Genomic DNA, 13,083 nt, shown 5'->3' on the forward strand with positions numbered 1-13,083 from the left:
CTGTTCTGCTGATACATCAGACTGTAGGAAGTGATTCAGCTTCTAAACACAATCCTGATTGGCTCTGAATAATCACAGAACATCAATTCCACACTGACAGTTAATTTAAATAATGCTTTAACACACCGTCCATATAGAGAGGGATGCGCAATGTTTTATAGTTGTTTTTTTTTTTTTTTTTTTTTAAATAAATAAAAAATCAAGAGTGGTATGTATGTTAATTACTATATATTGCATGTAGGATTTTACTATTGATTTTAGATTTCAGAATGTCGTGACAAGTACACAGTGCTAGAGGGACAGTGCTCTGGCCAGATGAGTTATTAGCACTGATGGCACGGTACTTACTGGACTCTTTCCTGGATAAGGGAGGTTTTATTGGAACGTTTCTATCAGGGAGGGGTAAACGGTCAATGCAGGACTGGGCTGCCATCCTTATTTCCATGTGATGTAACGCAATGAAGAGGTTTATTACAGGTAAGGTATACTATTTAAATCCCAGACAATAAACAGTATTTTAAACACAAGAATGTCCATAGTCTATAAAATAATTCACACATTAAAACTTACCAACATCCATGGCTGTTTCCATGAAGCTTTTCTGTCTGGAAGCAAATTCAGCCAGCAGCTTTTGTTGTCTCTCTCTGGCTTTCTGGCGCCTGAGTTACAAATAATAAACATAAAACTAAAGTTTAATTGCACACACCAATATCTATCTATATCTACACACACACACCTGTTCAGCAGCGATCCTCAATTGCACACACCAATATCTATCTATATCTACACACACACACACACACACACCTGTTCAGCAGCGATCCTCAATTGCACACACCAATATCTATCTATATACACACACACACACACACACACACACACACACACACACACACACACACACCTGTTCAGCAGCGATCCTCACAGTTATTTACATTTTATCTACTGCTGGGAACTCTCCGAATAGTGGGATTTCCGATAAGAAATCTCATACCTGTATTTGTATTCTTGACATATACGGTCCACCTGAATTAATGCATTACTTTTACCAACTCACATCTCTCCCAACTAGAGATTACAAACTCATAGCGCTGAAAACCCTATGCTTAGATTTCCTATTGAAAACCATCAATAAATGCAAATCTTTCTGTAACTATATTCACCAAAATTACAGTACTTTAATAAATATTTTTTCACCAAAATAATTTAAAATACCCTTATGTACAGAGAGGTTTTATTTTTTAACTTCCAAATTCTTTTCCACTATGTTTTCACTTGTGGTGATGATTCTCCAATAAACATTTATGGGTAGTCTACAAATTAGTGTAGTATATTTAAGTTAGGACAAGGTACATTACTGTGCAAAGGTTGGACATATCATTGCTGGAGAAGCTACTGCGAAAGAGTCCAAACCAAATATAAAGCTGCAATGCATAGCACAAACAGGCAAGTTTTACACATACTTGCCCTACATTGAGGGATCTCCGTCCGGGAGATCGCCAAAGAGGGATGTGGTGGGATGGTGGAAGGGGGCGGCCATGGCAAATTGCGTCATTTTGTGGGATGCGGGAGACTTACCTGCTCTCCCGGGAGTCCAGGAGACATACCCAGAATTCAGGAGTCTCTCGGATATTCCGAGAGAGTAGCCAAGTATGGTTTTACATGACATATAATTTATGATCATACTTGCCAACTCTCCCGGAATGTCCGGGAGACTCCCGAAATTCGGATCGGTCTCACGGACTCCCAGAAGAACTGGCAAATCTCCCGCATCCCGCTACTGCCACCACTAAATGACGCGATTCGCTGTGAATCGCGTCATTTTAGCCCCTCGACAAAACGGCATTTCCGTTGCCGGGGCGGGGCCAAAATGACACGTTTGGTCGCGCTGCGCCCCCTCCCTCCCTACAGTCACTCCCCTCTCCCAGAAAGAGCTTTGAGAAAGTAGGTAAGTATGCTTAGGATATAAAACAGTCGTCAGCTGAGCACATTAGCGAAGTAGAGGTAGAAAGAGCAATGAGATACCAGACAAAACGCGGTCTTCAATATTATATATATATATATATATATATATATATATATATATATATATATATATATATATATTATATATATTGCTTTGAATCTAGAATAATTTGGAAATGAAAGCACTACATTTCATAAACAAAATGCTTGGAAAAATCAAATAAATATATCTGTTCAAAGACTCAGATCTTTAATGTTCAACATAATCCATTTGTGCAGCTCGCAAACAAAATGAAACATTCGCAATCATAAAAAGAAAATCAATACTTCATCATTTTCACTTACTCTTAATATAATGGCGCTTATTAATTAGCCATACTTTATAGTATTTGTTGTAAATTGCACTATGTTCAGGAGGATTATTATACATATAAAACTTCGTTTTATGTTGCACAAGGCTGGTATACAAAAAATGTACTTTTGTAATAAACATAAAACATAATGAATGCAATATAAATTAATAATGTAATCAGCTAATGCACATGTCTAGAGCAGAATTAATCAAAGGGCAGCAGAAACGTTTAAAGGGCCACTATGCCTACAACAGATGGTGGCTTACATAAAACAAGTTAAAAAAATAAATAAAATAAAAATAAATTATTAGCTATTGAGAACCCCTACTAGTTATGTATATGCTCCACACAGGCTTAAGAGAAAAGAATGTACGTTCCGTCTATATGGAAGCAAGGCACAGATTAATCCTCCTCAACATTCTTCCAACTGCCCCTCTTCCCCCCCCCCCCACCAACAAAAACAAACACAGCCCCAAGATACAAACTACATCCCAAGAGAGGACACTGCAGAGTGGGTTGATGTGTGCCCCCAAAGGCTCTGGAGAAAAAGATAGAATAACAAGAAAATTAAACCCTTTTAATCTCCTCAGCAGAGATCAGGGGGTAAACGTATCAAGCTGAGAGTTTTCCGACAAAGTGCAGATGTTGCCTATAGCAACCAATCAGATTCTAGCTGTCATTTTGTAGCATGTACTAAATAAATGATAACTAGAATCTGATTGGTTTTTCAAACCTGCCGGAAAACTCTCAGCTTGATACATTTACCCCCAGGAGTGGAACATAAGGGTATATATGAGAATAAAAATCCCATGGCAGCCTTTCCCTTAGCGATGAGACCGGAAAACAAATGGACAGGAAATGATCAGGTACTAACTGCACAGTAAGAGGAAGGATGGGAGGAAGCAGCACAAGAGACAGCCCCATTGTAGAGAACTTGGACCAGTGGAACAAGACCTAATAGAAATGTTCCACAGACATAATCTTTCCAGGACACGACATTGTTTTGGGGAGTTCAAGTTATGTCTCCCAAACAAAAAATTTCCAAAATGTAGTATTATCCATTGAGTAGACCTTCTCTCTCTCTATACATAGTAGTTAATGTCAGAAACATAATTGTTGGTATTAACTTGATAATGCAAATTTCAGCCGACACCTGACATTAGCCATGGCAAACATATATACTGTAATTCAGCCAAAAATAAATAATCACCCTTTGACAACTGGCCTTTCTGCGCAGCTACCAGTGGCGCGATACGGTTGGAATGAGGAGAGACAGAGGATGGTGGCGACATGAAAGATGACCTAGTTATCAGAGAATTTGAAGACAGTCAACTGTTGGTAACCATGTCCTTTACCATAGTGCAGTATATTAACTGGACCTCATACCTGGCCTTGTTCTGAAAAAGGTTTTCGCTTTTGTGCTTTACGGGCTCTCTTGATTATCCGCCAGCTTAGAGTAGCTGTGTGTCCTGTATATCTGCCTAGGGACACGCTCACTGCTGAACACAGAGCCAGACACCTATTCACCAGGACATCTGTTCCCCAAAGGATGACCAGAGATTGCCACAACAATGACAATTGAACTCTCTGGGTCCAGCCAAGATAGTATTCTAGTAGATCTTCCAAACTCCTCAGCCTCACTTCGTAATTCCCAACTACATTCACAAACGTTAACGGTTTTATATTTGTAAGAAGATTATACGTGGGAGGCACAGCATAGAGCTGATCTAAATGCAGTCATCTCTAGATGTTATCAGTAGACCAAGGAAAGAGAGAAAGTCCAATGGAAGAAGTGGATGGAAACCGGGAGAGACAGAAGCCTTCTCCAGCAGATTGTCAAACACACTTATAACTGTTAAATCAATAACAATCAGGTGTTAAATGGAAATCTTTAATAATATATATATTATATAGACATACACACAAACACGTGTGTAACCCTATCCTCCTCTCATTCCAATACTCATCCATGTAGCTAACAGACACAGGTTTCTTCCAAGAATTTGCACATCCAACTGTAATAAGGATTTGTATTTAAGGTGAAAAAATAAATATATATATAAAAAAATCTCCCTCCTCTGTATCGTTAAAGTAAGCCTGTGGCTATCACGAAGTATACTGCTTGCAAACCAATATGTGCTTCAGAAAAGAATCATTGTGCAGCCAACATAATAATTATTTCTGAAGACTTGGAAAGATCAGACCCCATCCCCCTAACCCAGCAGGTCTGACCGTTTGGAATTTAAATATAAAATGTGCAGCAAATGTGTTTTGCTGTTGTATAGAGCTTGTGTGGCATAGGCACTTTTTTAATGCATGCATTTCTCTCCATCTACGTTATGCTTTATCTTAAGCAAGTTTGACTGTAAATAGAGATCCTTAATAAGAGGACATAAACAAACTGTGACAGATTCAGTGCAGCTCAGTAATTTTCCGTGATGGCTCAGAGGGATGAGACACCAAGGCTGAAAAATATTGCAGGCTTCTTAGCCTTTCCTGGAGCGCTCCGTCTCTGTTTCTATGGCGACAGCGGATCATGTGGGTAATGCCACCTTTTGTCTCTGTCTGCAGGTTGAAGCAGCCACAAATGGGTCATCATTGAGCCTTATAGGCTGTTCGATCTTCATTACCAGAAAAACGCAACTTAAAACCCAGGAAACAAATGAAGCCGGCGCTGTGTGAGCCGCATGACAACGGCAGATTAGATTCATCTTCATTCAGAGCCGTCAACAGCCATTGCTATTTGTGAATGCGTGTCAGTTCTAGCTCACAGATCTACAATGTAGCTGCAGGGACTAGAACAGAACGGATAAGGTTAAAAAGGGGAGAAAAGAAAAAAAAAATTGAACAAAGACTGGAAATCAGTAATGGGCAAACCAGTCGCTGTATAACTTGCAACATCCGCAAATTAAAAAATAAAATCAGGACAAAGTAGCCCATGCCCATTTCTTAAGAGCTCCCATGACTTGTCCAACACACACCTTTCTTTACATCTAGGACTAATCTCTGACAATTGGGACTTTTGGAAGGTATCATACAGGCTGGTAAATCAGCAGTAAGCATGCTTAGATGTGTACACCTTTAATATATTGCACACATAATATTCATTAGGTAAAAGAATCCCATAAACGTGCACCTGTTACCTACCCCGCATGGAGGCAGCTATTTGTTGAGTCAGACAAATACTCAGTGAAAAAGTGCAATGAAAGTGCTGTTTTGTGACGTCACACACCTACTTTAATCATATGCTGTAACTTTGCCAAGTTGCACTTATTGCACGCAGCAAATTACCAGTAGTTGAGTCATACTTAGTCATACTTGCAAACCTTTAAACTTTGAATTCCGGGAGATCCTGGGCAGGGGCCATGGTTGGAAGGCGGGAGGGCAGGGCGCAGTCAATTGTGTCATTTTGGCCCCACCCCGGCGACAAAAACATAATTTTGTTGCGGGGCCAAAATGGCGCAATTTACTGTGAATCGCATCATTTTGGCCATCAAATAGCAGTATGCGGGATACTTGACTGTTCTCCCGAGAGTCCCGGGAGACCGACTCGGATTTCGGGAGTCTCTTGGACATTCCGGGAGAGTTGACAAGTATGTACTTAGTGGTCATTGAGTCTTATATTAAAATTGAAATGAACAGACAAAAAAAAAATATAACAAACTAGTAGAAGCTGTGCCTATGGGTCATCATCCAATTTCTGTAAGGTTTAGTAAAGGGATGAGACATTTATATGACAAGCTGGGATTGGGCTACAAATACCTCTGTCTAAAACTGAAATATAGCCAAAACTTTGTGCCGTTTCATTCAGGAGAAAAATGTACAGTTGCAACACAACATTTGCAAAATACATCCCCTTGAGAGCAGGTGGCGTGTTGTATAAGTACCAGTTTTACTCCAACGTGAACATCCAATACTTTTTCCACAAAAAAATAAAATTCAGGTATCCACACTGATATGTCACAGCTCCGAAAGTGATTGGGTTGTTTTTTTGTTTTTTTAAATCCTGATGTACATATACAATCATTACAGTAGCAATTAATATCATAATATAACATTCCTAAAGGGTGGGGTATGTATTTACGACGAGTATATTTGCGACATTACTTTAAACGACAGGAAAATTGTGATGCTTAGAATCTAGACATGTTGGTAAGACAGACTTAGCACAGAAAAGACTAGTAACATATCCGACAGGTGTTCTAAAATGTGCGACAGCACAAAATTCCGGCAGTGGGAATTCGCGTCTTGACATTGCTGCTTTAAAACCGGCAATCTCTCTGTCTCCATGTTAAGTGACACGACGCCCCACTAGCGGAATTTTGTGCTGTCGCACATTTTAGCACACCTGTCTGATATGTTGTAGGAAGTCTGTCTTTACAACAGTCCTAATTCATTAAGAAAAGTAAAGCATGGAAATGAGTAACTTTGAACCTTGGCAAAACCATGTTACAATGCATGGGGTACAAATGAGTTTACTATTTTGCACAGAAGGAAAATACTGACTGTTTATTCATGTAGGATTCAAATACCTTTATTTTTAAACTGAAATATGAAGCCCTACCCCAACTATAAAACTGTCCCCACATTTTAAATTTACCTCCCCCTCAAATACAACATGGTTTCGCCAATGTTCAAAGATACTTATTTTTTTTGCTTTACTTTCCTTAATGAATCAGGCCCAACATGTCTAGATTCTAAGCATCGTAATTTTCCTGTCATTTAAACTAATGACACAAATGTAGTCATGGCGATAATGACTACCACCGCTCCTAAAAGCTAATACAGTCTACATTGGTGCCCACACAAGTCCCCGGACACTTATTACCTCACACTAGCAAACATGAATTCCCCACAGCTACAAGATAAATGCATATATGATTCCAAAAATGACATTTTAAAAGGCCTGGTCAAGAAAAGTGAATAAGAAAAAACAAATTGAGGGATAGATAAGCATAAGCCATCTTTTCAGATTAAAGGCAATAGAAGGTTATTATTAGCAACTAATTCACCCAAACAAGGGTGAGCATATAGAACAAGGTTCAGCATAAAAGTACTATAAACACGGTTATTCTTCCATGACAGTATCATCCTACCTCTCCTCTTTGTCCAAGGTCTTCTTCTCCGCCGGACTAGACTTTTTGGGTGGAACAGGAGGGGCAGCTTTCCGGCAGATTTCATCAATGCTGAGTTTGTTGAAGCGGCTTTGAGTGGCAGCTTTCAATAAGATCCTTTCTACGGCAGTCACTCCATCGCCATGTGAGTACTTGGAGAAATCTGATTGGACAAGACACTCAGGATCACCCAACCAAGGAGGGGAATAAGAGTCTGACTTCCCTGAAAGTTTCTGGTGAAGTTTGATAAGCAGGGACAACATGCTCTCTTTCACCTCTAAAATCACGGTGGTTAACTGAGGTGTTGAACCAGGCGCCGTCCACTTCAGAGCCGACGTTTTTGGTCGTACGACCTGATTGGCCTCGCTATTGTTCCGGTTTATTATCTCCTGGAATTTCTTGCGGCGTTCAGCAACCAAACTGAAGACTTGAGCTGTGCCGGAGTTCTAAAGAGATTAAAAACAGAATTTTTTATGCAGTCCTACGATATATAACCGTCACCCTCTAACACAAAGCTGACATCTAGCCATTTAAGATGTATTAGACTATATTTTTATGACTTAAAATTGTTTGTCCTATGCTCTTTAGGATTGTTTAAGATTAAGCCGTGGTCTCTCTATGTCGAATGCATTGCAACATTGTGAAAAAGGGTTTTTAGACTTGAAGAATGAAAATGGCTAAAACATGATTTTAGTAATAAAAAAGTATTTTTTATCTATAATAGTATAAACTTACTATAAAACAGCAAATGATTAAATCGCTGTATTTGCTTGTTTAACTAAACATTTTTCAGCATTGGGCTATTAACTGGTTGTAAGCTCCACCACGCTGATCGCATCCTCTTTGAACATCATTTCAAATGTACATTAGGAGGAAGTTCGATCCTTCGTGGTGTAATCGTTTTTTTTTTTATCTGCTGTCAAATTCTATGTTTACATCTAAATCCTCCACTGCAGATATTAAAAATAAAGAATACAAAATACAACCCTGGACATTGTTGCTTGACGAATACGTAGACCAAGAGGGACAAGAGCATTGACTAATTTAGCAACTTACTTTAAGTGAAAATTAAGTGTCAGCTAAACCGCATTTAAAACATAATATATATTAATTCATGCCCAACGTTACCCCTGCAGAATTAAAATAAGTTTCCCTGAATTTAAAGCAAGATCTTTTATTTTAAAGAGTGCTTAATGAAGCAGGGTACTTTTTAATATTTAATCAATAAATGAAGGAAATTAAAATAAAAATGAATGGTAGCGTGGCACACTTTTGCAGTTAACCCAATTGTAAGAGTTTTGTTACAAGGGCAACAGAAAAAAGATCATCAATAACCCTTCAGAATATATTGCATAAAGATTAGCAATTACGCTTAACCAACACAGAATGAAATAGATGTGGCACACAATGATTATACTTCATTTGCATAGAAAACATGCACAGAACAAGCACTGGATGATTTATAGCCAACACACATGCAGGACCTCACAATGCCATTCATCAAAATTAATTTCCTTTCCTAAAAAAAAAAAAAAAAAAAAAAAAAAAAGTCCAAAGAACTCCGCAGTCAGGAGCAACAATGATATCGGAGGAAAAGTTTTCACTGACTTGCAATTAAATTGGATGTAAGACCTGAGGGTTAGGATGAGCCGACAGTGCTGAGAGAACATGAAGCCGATGATCTATCATAAAACTTAACTCCATATTTAAATCCATATTTTAATACAGTGCATACATTTGTTATAGAGCTTACTGTATTTCTTTGCATTGCAGGAACAGTTGTCCTGCCCAATGGAGATTACAATCTAGTTTTTGGTGACAGGGAAAACAGGAGACATCTTTGCTTATATGGAGTGACAAATGAGTGGGTATTCGTTTTCCTTTAATCACCGGATTAGTAAGGGCATCGCTGCTTCAATAAGATCCATTTACCATTGGAAAGAGAAACCTCTTAACATAAACTACATTAGTAGGGCCATAGTTTTTGGGCCATCAACATGGACCAGAACAGAAATAAATAAAAATTCCCCACCCTTTTCCTACAAGATTGTCATTGTCATGACACAAGTGATATTGTATCAGACAGGATGTTGTTTTATCTGCACTGGTGACTACCTCCACTCACCTGCTTCCTCCTCTCTAAAACATCTCTATGTATTCAATAACAGCAACAGAGGCACATAATCAGATGCAGGCTCAGGTGTACAGCGGTGCCTCCGAACACCAAGTCTCTCCTGGGACCGCACCACGCAGCACCGAACTGGATGTTATCATAGCTACTGATTAGGGAGAGAACCTTTAGTGATGGAAGGAGAGGAGCAGGTAAGTCAGTGTCACCACTTGTTAGTAATGCCTGTGGTAGTCGCGTTTCTGGTTCTATTCGGGTCAATTTTGGCCCAAAAATTCTGTTTTATGGCCTGAAAAATAATGTAATTTCTTTTCTTTTACAGGATTTATTCTAAATATTAAGCAAGCAGCAATGTATGAAACCGGTTAGAATGCTAGATGAAGCGTTAGCAGTGGACTACCCAGAATTTATCAACATAGTAATGTACAAGCTGTGGTCCAATTGCTCTACATACTGTGCCTCGCAAGCCCCCATCATTCCTTTACATACTGTGCCTCGCCACCCCCCACAATTCCTTTACATACTGTGCCTCGCCACCCCCCCACCATTCCTTTACATACTGTGCTTCGCCACCCCCCACCATTCCTTTACATACTGTGCCTCGCCAGCCCCAACCATTCCTTTACATACTGTGCCTCGCCACCCCCCACCATTCCTTTACATACTGTGCCTCACCACCCCCCCACCATTCCTTTACATACTGTGCCTCGCCAGCCCCAACCATTCCTTTACATACTGTGCCACGCCACCCCCCACCATTCATTTACATACTGTGCCTCGCCACACCCCCCCACCATTCCTTTACATACTGTGTGTCGCCACCCCCCACCATTCCTTTACATACTGTGCCTCGCCAGCCCCCATTCCTTTACATACTGTGCTTCGCCACCCCCCACCATTCCTTTACATACTGTGCCTCGCCATGCCCCCACCATTCCTTTACATACTGTGCCTCGCCACACCCCCCACCATTCCTTTACATACTGTGTGTCGCCACCCCCTCACCATTCCTTAACGTACTGTGCCACGCCACCCACCACCATTCATTTACATACTGTGCCTCGCCACCCCCACCATTCCTTTACATACTGTACCTCGCCACCCCCATCATTCCTTTACATACTGTGCCTCGCCACCCACCACCATTCCTTTACATACTGTGCCTCGCCACCCCCCACCATTCCTTTACATACTGTGCCTCGCCACCCCCCACCATTCCTTTACATACTGTGCCTCGCCACCCCCCACCATTCCTTTACATACTGTGCCACGCCACCCACCACCATTCATTTACATACTGTGCCTCGCCACCCCCACCATTCCTTTACATACTGTACCTCGCCACCCCCATCATTCCTTTACATACTGTGCCTCGCCACCCCCCACCATTCCTTTACATACTGTGCCTCGCCACCCCCCACCATTCCTTTACATACTGTGCCTCGCCACCCCCCACCATTCCTTTACATACTGTGCCTCGCCACCCCCCCACCATTCCTTTACATACTGTGCCTCACCACCCCCACCATTCATTTACATACTGGGCCTCACCACCCTCATTCATTTACATACTGTGCCTCGCCACCCCCATCATTCCTTTACATACTGTGCTTCGCCACCCCCATCATTCCTTTACATACTGTGCCTCGCCACCCCCATCATTCCTTTACATACTGTGCCTCGCCACCCCCATCATTTATTTACATACTGGGCCTCACCACCCCCATCATTTATTTACATACTGGGCCTCACCACCCTATTCATTTACATACTAGGCCTCACCACCCTCATTCATTTACATACTGTGGCTCACCACTGAGGTGACAGAGAAGAGCAGCTACAGTCTATGAAACTGATCACATCCTGCATGCAGCTGCTTGAAAAATAATACAAATCATTCTATTTTGTGTATGAACAAACACAGTACAATCCCCTTTTTTATGGCTTTGAAAATAGATGCACTGGACCAGTGTTTGACCAAGTTTCTAATTCTCTGGGTCACAGATATCGGTGTTATTTCAATAACCACACAATTAATTTTTTTTTTTATTAACCATGTTTATAAACATAGCAGTTACAAACACCACCCATATCCCCAGCCAAGTGAGAGATGTCAGAATAAACAGCTGTATTACATGAGGGGTTAGGGATGCACCATGCAACTGCATGAGCCAAGTATAGAACATCTGATGTATTTCAAACCAGCCAATGACATAGCACTATGAATGTCACACACATCTACCTCTCTCTGGAGTAAGGATGATCGTCTGGAGTTCTGACAAATGGACAATGAATAGCGTTACCTATTTCATATAGCGGTTCATGAACATGTATGACATTTGGGAGCATACTCAATTAGGCCGAAACATCGCGGACAACACGTTAACACAACATTGCGGATGTCCGTGCGCACCCCATAGGGTTGTGAAGGGAAATCCGCGATGCTGCGGTACCGTATTCTAAATTTACATGTGCAGTCGCGCGTATCCGCAATGTCTAGTTCTAATTGATTATGCACCTTGGAGTGTAGAAGCAAACAAAAACATATCTGTCATATAGAAGTTGAAGTAGACTGCAAACTAGGCGGTCATTCCATTTCTTGGGTGTCATGACAGCGTTGATCGCTTAGAAAATGACTTGCAAGTTTCTCAGTAGCTGCTGCCATATTTTTATGAAAGTCTGTCCCACTTCCTAAATCAATGACAAACTGTAAGCAGCACCTCACGATAAAACAGGCTTAAGATCCTCAGGATTAACAGTGCAGTGCCACACCTCCGGAAGACACCGGTCACGGTCAGCAAAGGCAGAGATTGTTCAGGTGTAGTATAGTGCTCTCTATTTATACTGCTAGCAGGAAGCATTATAGAGAGTCACCTATAACTGAATACATTTTAATGCCATTCTGTTAGCAGAATAAATCTGGTGGGAGATGTAAAAGTGCACACTTCATATTTGTAATTGTTCTTGTGTTTATGTCTATGTAACACAATAGCATATGACAACCAAGTCAGCGTATTGGTGCAGCACTATCACCAGGGAGACAACTTACATGTGTTGAGGAGTGACTGTCCGCACTGGTACCCGCTGGCGGTTCCCTCCGCACCTCCGGAGCGGTGTCAGGTACACGTACTCGTACATAGTTAATAACATGACGCATGTTGTACAGCAAATTACTGCCGGGAAACCAGCTGTCATGACAACGATCTTGCCCTGCGGAGTCCTGAAATGTAACCAATAAAAACGATATATTATCGCGAGAAATTATTTTGATAACAAATCTGCTTTGTAGATACAAAAGGTATCGAATGCACAAATCTAAAAATCTCTGTTGTATTCAAGTCTAATGAAAAAAAGGCTAATTTGCCCTGAAAATAGAAATCATGGGAGCTGGAGTTCCCCTTTAAGCAGGCTTAATATGATATATCAAGTGTATTGAAACAAAAGATGGTCCATATAAATAAATGCACAACTGATTAATAAAAAAAACACCCCCTTCCGAAAGAAGACATAATATAAAATAGGT

At 40.7% G+C, this 13,083-nt stretch overlaps 1 protein-coding gene across 8 annotated transcripts in view; it reads right to left on the reverse strand.

Annotated features, from left to right (window-relative positions):
- The window catches only part of UBR3 (ubiquitin protein ligase E3 component n-recognin 3), a 112,821-nt gene that overhangs the window by 55,124 nt on the left and 44,614 nt on the right, over positions 1-13,083 (reverse strand). For 4 of the 8 annotated variants that reach the window (XM_075180674.1, XM_075180673.1, XM_075180677.1 and 1 more), the window contains exons 22-25: positions 12,610-12,780; positions 11,803-11,835; positions 7,415-7,878; positions 571-659 (exon numbers count right to left, since the gene is read on the reverse strand). In XM_075180674.1, coding sequence (XP_075036775.1) covers positions 571-659; positions 7,415-7,878; positions 11,803-11,835; positions 12,610-12,780 — 757 coding nt within the window. The remainder of the gene's footprint in view (positions 1-570; positions 660-7,414; positions 7,879-11,802; positions 11,836-12,609; positions 12,781-13,083) is intronic. The other 4 variants (XM_075180676.1, XM_075180675.1, XM_075180679.1 and 1 more) reach the window with 1 other exon arrangement.

Source organism: Mixophyes fleayi, chromosome 7 (assembly GCF_038048845.1).
Source record: "Mixophyes fleayi isolate aMixFle1 chromosome 7, aMixFle1.hap1, whole genome shotgun sequence".
NCBI classification, from domain to species: Eukaryota; Metazoa; Chordata; class Amphibia; order Anura; family Limnodynastidae; genus Mixophyes; species Mixophyes fleayi.